This window comes from Rhyacophila brunnea, unplaced genomic scaffold (assembly GCF_057557595.1).
Source record: "Rhyacophila brunnea isolate RB1 unplaced genomic scaffold, BYU_Rbru_1.0 scaffold_1, whole genome shotgun sequence".
Classification (NCBI taxonomy): domain Eukaryota; kingdom Metazoa; phylum Arthropoda; class Insecta; order Trichoptera; family Rhyacophilidae; genus Rhyacophila; species Rhyacophila brunnea.
This window is the reverse complement of record NW_028232751.1, coordinates 64794154-64805991: the sequence shown is the minus strand read 5'-3', so window position 1 is coordinate 64805991 and position 11838 is coordinate 64794154. Positions and strand designations below refer to the sequence as shown.

At 36.3% G+C, this 11838-nt stretch overlaps 1 protein-coding gene across 1 annotated transcript; it reads right to left on the bottom strand.

Annotated features, from left to right (window-relative positions):
* Positions 1-484: 484 nt before the first annotated feature.
* LOC147080109 (uncharacterized) lies at positions 485-10223 on the bottom strand. Its single transcript, XM_085946528.1, has 4 exons — positions 10056-10223; positions 2688-2840; positions 955-1149; positions 485-496 (listed from the first exon to the last, which is right to left on the bottom strand). The coding sequence occupies exons 1-4, from the start codon at positions 10218-10220 to the stop codon at positions 485-487; spliced, it is 525 nt and encodes a 174-aa protein (XP_085802654.1). The 5' UTR covers positions 10221-10223.
* Between the last annotated feature and the right edge of the window lie 1615 nt (positions 10224-11838).

The following is an 11838-nucleotide window of genomic DNA, read 5'->3' as shown; positions in this document are numbered from 1 at the left end:
GTAATTGCATATATCACATTTAAGTGGTTTGTCAGAAGAATGTGTCATTGTGTGTGTTTTCATGTGACTAGATCGGTTGCATGAGTAATTGCATATATCACATTTAAATGGCTTTTCACCAGAATGAGTCATTTTGTGTGTTTTCATGCTAAATGAATGTCTGCATGAGTAATTGCATATATCACATTTAAGTGGCTTGTCAGAAGAATGTGTCATTTTGTGATTTTTCATGTGACTAGATCGGTTGCATGAGTAATTGCATATATCACATTTAAATAGCTTTTCACCAGAATGAGTCATTTTGTGTGTTTTCATGCTACCTGAATGTCTGCATGAGTAATTGCATATATCACATTTAAGTGGCTTGTCACAAGAATGTGTCATTTTGTGTGTTTTCATGTGACTAGATCGGTTGCACGAGTAATTGCATATATCACATTTAAATGGCTTTCCACCAGAATGAGTATATTTGTGTGCTTTCATGCTACCTGAATGTCTGCATGAGTAATTGCATATATCACATTTAAGTGGCTTGTCACAGGAATGCGTCATTGTGTGTGTTTTCATGTGACTAGATCGGTTGCACGAGTAATTGCATATATCACATTTAAATGGCTTTCCACCAGAATGAGTATATTTGTGTGCTTTCATGCTACCTGAATGTCTGCATGAGTAATTGCATATATCACATTTAAGTGGCTTGTCACAAGAATGTGTCATTTTGTGTGTTTTCATGTGACTAGATCGGTTAGATGAGTAATTGCATTTATCACATTTAAATGGTTTTTTACCAGAATCTGTCGGTTTCGCAATTGTGGTTTTGTGTATCGCTTTGTGAAGCAACATTAGGTCAAAAGACGAAAAAAAATCAAAACAGATACTGCACACAAAATTTTGTTTATGAAACGATTTTCTTTCTAGTAGTATACCAGCCACTAGTAATTCTGTGTTTACCATATTCGATTGAAAAATATCACGTTTACTATTGCGACAGGCGACATCATTGAACCTTTCTATATATTCATTAAGTTCTTGCTTGATGTCTTGTTCCTCAATGTCTACGTCTTCGCTAGGCGCTTGTGCTTCTGTCACGTCCCAGGACGATATGTGACTCGCAACATTGGCGGGTACAGTGCTTCTAGCGATAATCTAAAAAAACATTTAAAAGTATTAAAAAATTATGAGAATTTTAAATAACCGGTCATTATAACCATTATGTACCATGTCAGTCGTACCGATTCTAATCATGCACAAAACTCTTTTATTCGGCGCTCTTGTTTAAATTATTACAATATGTATTTCTCCACCGTTGATCCTCCTCATTTTTCTTATCTAATTTCTTTATATTTATGTTAATCTTACTTTCTATCTTGTTAGACTTAACTATATTATAATTAATGTATGGAAACTTGCTGTTTATCATAGCTTTTTATTATTCTATTGAAGACATATTTTTGTAATTAATAACTGTTTGTTTCCTTAATAAATTTAAAAAAAAAATAGTAAAAGATCCAGGTGGAAACATTATGCCTAGACACGGCTAACGTCAAATACTGTCGGGGAGATGATATCAGTAAGTTAAGACCCAACCATACACCAATGGTAAATGCACATTGATCATTCATTAATAATATAACTAACGTTAAAATATTACGAGGTAAAGGAGCAAAACACACCAGTGATGACGTATCAGACTTATAAAAAAGATAAGCCGTCTCTCTTCACCTATAGCGCGGAGCAGCGCCATCTTAATCAATAAAAATGCCCTGACAAGTGAACACAACAAGACCTCTATAGAATTTCCCAAATATAATCTTTCGACTGTCTGACCTGTCAAGCAGTTTTTTATTGGGAACTAATGTAAAAGTAGTTTTTGAGTATTCTATTAAAAAGTTAAAAAGAGTTCTTTGAGTTCTTGAGATTCTATCTTTGACCGTGTTTCTAGACGAAGGCATATCTTTTATTCTTTGAATATATGTTTCCTTGTTTTAAAATTTTTCAAAAAGGTCGTGGAGGCATTTTAACCACCCTTCTTTTATATATTTCCCATAACTGAACGGTTTTCCATTTTTACTGTCTGTCAGAATTACTACTACTAGCTCCACCAAGTTTCTGGTTCTTATTTGATACAGGAATTTTTGTTGTACCAATTAAATTGTTTGTTACTGTATAACTTGGCTTGGTTTTTTACACACAAAATGACACCAGAATTGCTGCGATCAGATGGGGCATTCTCTCGCTACAGTGGTCTCAAGCATTGTAAATCAATCAAAATCAGAAGTTCGCGGAGCGGCTTCCTCCGCCGCCTGATGAGGTTAGTACGACACGATTGTCGTTTATTTTCTTCCGCTAACCGATTATAAATGATTGCTTTAGTTGATTTCGAAAAATGGACCTGACAATTATTGGCCTCCTCCAAGGTCGTGCGATTTGATATATCTGGATTATTTGCTGTAAAACTTCGTAGAGTCACTGGTTTATGCTGATAAATCCAATGGAAGCCAATATTGTTCACGATATAGAACCAGTAGTGCTCAAATAAGGAACATCCAAATTGGGTGATCAGAATTTTCTTTGTCGAGAAACTGCGGTGCCATATTAATTTTAATGCCCTATAGATATCGACGTTTCGAATATAAAAAAATGTTTAAAAGTTGTAATATTAGTGAACATTTAAATGAACGTACCTGGTCTACTGGGCTGTATTGTCGATAGGAGGAGCCGGGTTGAGGATTCATATTATTGATTTGGCGAATTGCATCGTCAACAATTTCTTGTTTGATGATGACACCCTCATTATCATTCTCCGAACTTATATTGATCAGGCTGTCTTCACACTCCTGAAAATAACAACATGATTAATATTATTATGTAATAGTATCACCATTGTGATCAGCCAGAGTCAATCCATTTATGGATAAGACCTCCCACAGCTGTATCATCTGCTTTCAGTGGCCACCAATGTACGACTTCATTTGGCAAGTGAATGTATACTCACCGAAAGACATTCCAGCTAACTGCAGCACATTGCGTACTTTAATCTGCCTTTTTGTAAACATATCGTACATTGAGATCTATCGGGTCGTAACTGCAATTACATTAGTCTGAATGTAAAATAATTAACTACAATTTAATTAATTGCAGTAGACCGCAGAATATTGTACCATGTTAGAATAATCTTGTGTACTTCATCCTACTGTAGTTCTTAAATTTATAAATATATATTGTGGATTTTTGCAGTTCCGGCAATATAGTTTGAGAATTGTGAACAAACTTGCAGATGCGGCTTCATCGTTTTAATAGAAAAAAAACAAAATGCACCTTTTTCATATAAAAATTTATTAAAATAAGTGTTTTATATAAAAATTCTTTTATTATAGAAATAAAAAAAATCAATAAAAATAACATAAAAATAGAGAAATAAAGGAGAACAAATAAAATAACTTAATCATCAGTTGGATTCGAAATATAATTTATTTCAATGTCTGATAATTTAAATTAAATGGGTGTGTGTACTTATGTACGCACGTTAGAAGTTATACTTCTTTGGCGTAACAAAACAAAACGTGTGATAACCTAGATTTTTCAACTAGCTCTTAATTATCTTGTTAAATTACACATGTTAAAAAACGGGCCGCTTTTTGAAACGCCGTTGGTTTATTTCTATAAATTTTAACTTATATGACTAAATTATATAATTATTTATCGTTTTTTTTATTTTTAAAGTACCAACTGTCACTCTGACGTTTAATAGTTTGTTTAAGTAAGGAATTGCTAATGGCCGACAATAATAGATTCACTACCTAGGCAACGGAACAATTCTATAATATTATACTGTATTATCGATCATGATTAGTGTAGTACTGTGGTGTAAAAAAAGTGCGTTCGGCTGATGACCGAACAATAGGTGGTTCGAATCCAATCGAGTGCTTGTTTTTTCGTGTGAAAAAATAAATTATGTGTTACATATTGTCACACGCCAAAAATACACTCTGATCTGATTTTCCAAACGCGTCAAAAGAAGTATAACTTCAAAAATATATGTGCGTATGTACTTACTCGATAAGAATGAAAATCATCAGCAAATACGGCGGTCTACTACAATAAATATTGTACCAAAGATTAAATATTCTTTAGGCAAAAGGGGCTCATGTAAGATAATGCCATAATATAGCTCTAAATTAAAATTTTAAATATAAAATAACCATATGGACACAATTGTGTAAGAAGCTACTGCTTCCAAGTGGCAGTAAATGCCATATAGCATTAAAAAATAGGTTTTTTTTCTATCGAACTGCATTCATAAGACATTTTTGGGTTAATTTGCAATTACGACCCTATAGATCTCAGGGTGCGATATGTATTTACCTTACCATGTTAAACATACATAATTTTGACTCCTGAGAAAATATAGCCAATAGAGAAAATCTTTTTTGAAAAAAAGTAAGAATCAAAACTCCGTCTCTTGGGTATCGCGCACTGTGCATTACTACTATCCTAAGACTGCCATGCTTAATTACGACAAATTTTCACTATTGGCCTTTTTAATACGTGCTCATAAGCGCTCTCCAAAACTGAAAAAATCCGTAAACACAAAAATGTCGAGCCTCAGCCATGAGTGTTCGACCAAGACGAAGAGCGAAGCATAGTCTTTGCCGCGTTAAGCTGGCTCTTACGTTAAAATTTGTCCGCCTGCAACGTGTCGAATACGTCATCGTTATTCACAAAATAGACGTTGCCAAATGGAGGCTCTGCAGATTGGTTAAATGCGACTTTTTAATTTGAAAAAAAAAATGTATTGTTGCAATTGACAACAAAAACGAATTGGTCATTCTTTTGCCGACTAGCAGGCCACATACAGCTGTCCATGTGAGAAGCATGGCTTTTCCGAATTCGGTATAGGAACGCATAGCGGGTATGCGCACAAAACTGACAAAAGTTTCATCGCAATCGGATGAATGGTATAGGAACGCATACGAATAGAAGAAAAAAAGAAGTTTATTTGAAATAATTCAGAAACCTTCGCAGGTGTGCGCACAAAAACTCACCAAAGTTTCATCGCAATCGAACGAATGGTATATGAACGCACATGGGACAGACAGACAGACAAACAAACAAACATTCATTTTTATATATTATTATATATAGATATTACATATTTATAAAGCCAGTGTAAATATAAAAGTTGTTTATATAAAGTTGATCCCGACGTTCCATAATACCAAACTAGTGAACTCTATTGGCATTGGAATAAGGGTGAAATTTATATCTCTGTCAAATAGTATACGCCATAACGGTTTTATCTGCCCTGCGCTTCTGCTGATATGCATAAAGAACTGCCACTGGACCGCGCTCCTGCGAGAAGAAGAAAACTGAGCTGATCTACCACACTCTCGCGCTCGGTCCTCTTCGTGTTTATTCGTGAGATTGTAGAGCAACATAGTAAAGCCATCCTCTCACGTGGATACTCAAAAAAGACGAGACTGAAACTCCAGTATCCAGCTAATATATTTCAATGGCGGCTCGCTGACGGCAAGACAGGAATCTCTCAGTTTCAAAATCTCCGCAACTGAAACCGAGTAGACGCGACATGCTAGTCTCCTAGTCTCTCAGTTTCCAGTCACCCATTAAATAGTGGTACCAATATCAGTAAAGTCGATGAAAAATCATATATTCTTACCAAAATTGGTACCACTGAACTGAAGTACACAAGCAATAACAAGTGAAAATGGAAAGATGGGCAAACTGATTTTTTATTTTAAATATGTGGCAGGTGTTGATAAATACTCCTGCCTGTACAATTACAGGCTGCCAGAATATTCCCGTAAAGGTGTTACGGGAAAAGCTTAAGATGCAGTAGGAAAGATAATGGGTTTGACAGTTTGAGGTTATGAGATTATTGGGTTTCAGTAGCCCGGTGTGCGAAGCATGTCACTGGCCAGTTTATGAATTCCATCAACAAGTTTGTCGGATTTTAGTTTCTGCGTGAGACGATGGCCTTAGTCTAAGCTCAAGCAATTCAACCTTGCCGTGTTAGGAAAATACTCGCAGTTTGAAATAATATGTATGGAGCGACTCGCAACGACCGTCGCCGAGCACAGCGGAGATATTTTAGAGGCGCTGAGTCGCTAGACTAGCTCCTGGCGATTTTTCAATAAAATTAGTTTTGAATGTACATTTATGTGCTCTGTTGATAGATCTACCAACTTTTCCAGTTGAGAGTTTCAAATTCAAAAAAAAAAAAAAAATCAAAATGAATATTGACGTGAGTCGCCAAGCGCGCTCTTTGAAAAAATAACGCGTCACTAAATTGTCTCTTCATAACCGACCAATCAGACGCCGCCATTCAAATACTGATTTTAAACGTACTTTAAATTCTCTACACAATCGTGTCAAACTGGTTACGTGTGTGCAGTGAGAAAATCGTGATTTTGCTTCGTCTATTTGATTGTTTTTACTAATTAATAATAGATGTTTCATTAGTTAGTGTAAGGGAATCTCAACCAGGAGAATCAAGGAAGCGTTTGAGATATTTAGCTGGCTGGAAATATGATGCGGGCATTCCGAACATTAATTTTTGCTATAGTTGATTGAATAATCCAGTGGTGTCACATATTAATTTTTAGTTTCGTATGCGTTTTTGTATGCCGTTAATATTGAATATTAAGCGTGTTGTAATTAAGATTTTTAAATAAAAGTTTTTAACATAATTTTAGTTTGTGTCAAAAAATATTATTATTGGGCCCTTATTAATTGAACATTATTTTTGAATCACTTGACGACTTTCTATGCGAATCCATAATTATGATAAATTATTTAACGTAACCACCTTAAAGGTCTTTATACATATTTACATATCTATATTCAATGCTGATAACCCGTGTATAGGTTTGGTTGGACACTGCGCTACCCTAATATTGGTTTATGCCATAGACCAACTCAGATAATTTCAATAAGTCATAGGAAATGACTTACATGTTGATATGTTTACTCATAGGATTGCGTTTGGTTTAAAAACATACTTTTTGGGATGTTTTTATTTAGTTAAAAGTAGACACATGTTTCGACTTACATCATTAAATTCGTTTTTCGGCTTTACTCTAGTAAACACCGATTAAAATTATTTTTCGTTACCCACTTAATAGTCCCCATACAAGATACGAGAAAAAAATATTTCGAAAAATTTTGTATATGGCGATTATCGCTTATTCAAAATCTAATTTTTATGGACCCCTGTATTTTGAGTTAACGAGATTATACTTTCCTAATATTTTATTTAATCAACTTATTTCCATTCATCCCCAGAAATCACTTATTCTTTTATTTTGTATACTTCTGTAATTTCTTCTTGCAATTCATTAATAAACAACGATTCATTATTCCGAAAAATGCTTTTTATGTATGTATGTATACCACTTTAAAAGCTAAATAGATGCAATGTAAAAAAGATCTACCAGCTAGTAGGTAAGTGAGGCTACAAAATATTTGTTTGGCAAAATAAATTCTAAAATATCTATATTAATTGAAATAAATACGGGCCGCTACTGAGCTGTCATTTCCGGCCGACCATGTTCCCGCAAGTGCCAAATTCGACTCTATTGACATGGAATGTCAAAATGTGAGTAACAAATTTTGCTCCTTGCGACAGCGAGTGAGTCAAGGACGCTCTCCGGACAATCAAAATGCATTTATTTGGAATATTGCCGCATATCAATTGAATTTGACGTTTTATTTTACTTTTAATATTAACTGGAAGATACAAAACCACTTAAATTACACATAAAGTTAACACACTGTCGTTAACAGTTTTTCATGATTTACTCAAAACTCAAAAAAGCATCAGGAGCCACTCAGCGCCTCTAAAAAAATTTCATGCATTCGCCCATAGATAACGACACTCAAAAACTAAAAGCGTCTCTTAAACCGAATAGTCCAGTCAATCTGTACTTTTTGGTTGCAAAAGGTGGGGTAGAAGATTTTTTATTATTATTATTATTGTATATAATGATAATGAGTACGAAAAAAACGATTTTTCCAACTCGTGCCAAGTTTAAAATTTCGGAAAACTCAAATTCGAACGTGCGTACTGTTTTGGAAAAGGGTTCCCGCCTCCGCTCCCGTTATGTATATGCAGTCACGTCGATGCGCGACCGTCTATCATAACCCTTAAGTGTGCCAGTTCAAAGAATTTAAGCCTTCATTTTTGTCCCAAGCGGAGCCGCCGAAGTGCAAAAGTAAATGGATTTTATTTATTTATCGGCAACTATCAAAATGTATTTAGTTTGAAGAGTCGCAAGGGGAGTTGGGGTTGTCCCGCTCTCCGTACGCTCTGGTGAATTTAGTAAAGGCCTCAAAATTGGCGTCGGTTGCCACCATATCCGCGTGGTGTCCTATTGGGCCCGAATGGGGTCGGACCCGGGCAAACAACTCCGCTCGTTCGAGGCCCATAAGTGGACAGTCCCAGAGTACGTGCTCTGCGTCCTGCTGGTCATGTCCACATGAGCAACCCGACCCATGTCCTGCCAGGCCAAACTCCTGTAATTTGGCCGCAAAGTTTCTATGGCCAGTCAATAATTGACTGGTCCAGTGGGTCGGCAACAATCTCCTCGTCATATGTCTCGCCGAGACATACGGGAAGTAAAGAAATGTCTGGCGGCCCTTAGCGGAGGCCACCCATCTCGCCTGCCATGATGCGTATGCGGTCTTTAAAACCAGCTTAGTTACAGTCTTTCTGTATAAAACGCCCTCAACACTCAGTGGCGGTATCAAAGGAACACCGTCCAGTGTTGTACTGATCCCCCTCAGAAGGAGGGTGATCGAACCTCTTATTTGGACGTGCAGGTCAAGGGGTAAGACTCCCGCCAGAACCGCCAGGGCGTCTGTCGAAGTAGTTCTGAAAACATTGGTAAGGCCAATCAGGGCAGCCCTCTGGCCGCTAAGCAGAGCCCTCTTGACATGTGACAGCGAGGTTTTTGTGTACCAGACGCTGGAGGCATAGCCAGCAATGCCCATGAATATAGCCCCATAGGCAATCTTCAAGGCACAAGGCTTTAGGCCCCAGTTGTTACCCGCTAAGCGAGAAACCGTTTGATAGGCGGAATTGGCCTTCGCAACAATTACTTGGACATGTTTCAGAAAGGTTAGCTTATCGTCCAGAGCGACCCCCAGGTAGGTCACCACACGAGAAAACCTGACGGCGAAGTCGCCAAAGCGTACACTAGGTGCTCTTTTAACAATGTTTATTCTCGAGCTGCCCTTGAGGAGGACAGCTTCTGTTTTGCCAGGTGCAAAAGTGAGTTTGTTACGTTTACCCCAGTCAAGAATTCTCGACAGCGCCTCCGAAGACACGCGCTCGAGAGCGGCACGACTCGACGAACCGACTAGCAGAAGAAGGTCGTCGGCATACGCCACAAGCGCGCATCCCTAGAACGTGCGTACTGTCAATTATTCATCCCATACGTCATTATTCATAACCTCAAAATATGCGGTGTTTGACGTTTGTCATACCTTCTGAAGAAACATCCGCCATCACTAGGTTACACAATAAAAATAACCAACACGTTTGTTCGCCGGGAGACTCACTAGGCGACTAATAATCACGTAGCGAGGCGCAAAGCGTGCAGTGTGGCCGTTTCGATAGTACAGTGTGCGTCCGTATAGTAGGATATGTCACCAAGCACGTAGCCACCAAGCAAGGCGCATGCCTATGTGACCTTAGCCTAAAGCATTCACCCTAACCTTAACTTAATCTAGTATAGTTAATATAGTAGGTATTTGTATTAAATTTGTTTGCCGTTGGCCTCCACTATACAGACAAGAACCGTGATTACTTTTGCAATACTTATTTCGTAAAATCGAATGAAGAAGCTCTGTATACTTACGTTTGTATACAGTTAACTGTATACAAACGTTACTTTGTTTGTTCCGTCCGATATTAAAACAATATTGTCTTCAATATTTTGTTGTTCACTTTGTAGATTAGTCGTGGTTAGTTACTGCGCATTTGAAACAGAATTTTGAATATCCTCGCCTAAACAAATTAGAAATCTATTTACCTCTTTTATGTGGATACTATTGTTGTCCTCTATGTTTTCCTGTTTGACTGACACGTCAAATCGACCCTTGCTGTTGGAGTGATCTACGTCAATCCATTGGTATGCACCGTCGCTGATTACCACCGCCGTTTCGTCATGTGATAATTCACCGGTTTCTTCTTCCATTGTATGCGGTATTTGATAATAAACTCTGTCAATCGCTTCACGACCTACGTCTAACGTGTTTCACTGGCAAATGTACTATGCAGTGTTGCCAACTAAAATTTTCAAAATTCAGTAGATTTTTTGATTTTTTCTTCAAAATACCAGTAGATTGACAAAAATGTATGAAATTCAGCGATTGTGTTTGGTGAAAGCGTGCATATTGACATAATCTCACATAAAAGTGACTTTTATTCATGACAAATATCATAATTTCTTCTTTTCCAGACCAAAATTTCACTAGATCTACTGAAATTTCAGTAGACATGGCAACACTGGCTATGCGATCAACCCAGTGTTGCCGACCAGATATTCGACGGTATGGTTATGGGGAAAATACAATATTCTTTCACTGTTACATTCATATTATTCTAAAACATTTGTTGGTTCTTGTATATTTACAGGAAGCCAAATAAATTTTGAAAATAGCCGATTAGGTATACTGCATTATTAGGTCAGTGATCAGATGACAAAACCTGATATGTGCACTTTTGTTAATTAATTGTGCAGGAGAGCTGTTTTAAATTTAGAGATTGTTTGAATCGTTCTGGCGAATATGTCTTGAAAATAATTTAATGTAACGATGTATTCGAAATGAGTTTTAGATATAGAATAAATATTTCAAAGTTTTGATTCCCCACGTTTGGTAGAATAAAAGATTTTCCAGATTTTCCAAGTTATCGTGTTTTGCCATCCTATGTTCCAATATGTTATAATTATATGGTAAGATAAACCAACATGATATGTGAGGTAATTGGATAGTAAAACTTCAATAAATAGCTTTAAAATATATATTATGTTTAATGCTTGACACAAATTAAAAATGTTACATAGGTACATATTGATACAGACATTGGCATCAAATATTTTCAGAGGGTTGCAAAAATAATTCCTAATGAAAATTTTCCGTTCCATGAAATAATATGAATTCAATATTAGGTATGTTCTTACAGGTAGATATACTAATATAAAGAAACGATCAAATCATTATATATTTTTTTAAATTTTAATCCGCAACAATATCTTTTACGTCTACATTGCCCTCAAGCTCATTGCCATCAAAGCCATCTAATTTTTATCAACTTCAACTTATTAATATCTTCTTTATCTTATTTGCGATGAATTTGTGAATTTGTAAGTAGTTAGAAAAAGCAAAAAAATATTTTGGGACATATTTATCACTTCAAACGGCTTCCGATCTATGGCAACTCTTAAATTGGAATCAATCCCGGAGTACCATATTTTTTAAGTTCTTGTCGTCAACCTTTTTTTGCTATCTCTATTCTTGAATGGTCACTATCCCAATCGAGTCTAGTATGATAGGATAGAAGAAATTTTTGGTCAATCAGCTTCTTCATCGAGGTATTTTTTATAATGCATAAGTAAACATATATGCCACATTAATATTTCTGTTCTGTCCTTCTGCAGCATCTGAGTATGTGACAACGTGTTTGATTTCAGGTGAAGGATTCATGATTTTCTGAAATACACATGAATACGTGTATTAATTAAGGCTCTAAGTACCAAAAACAAAAAAACTGACATTTTTATAGAAAAGTGTTCTACATACTAACGCCAATAA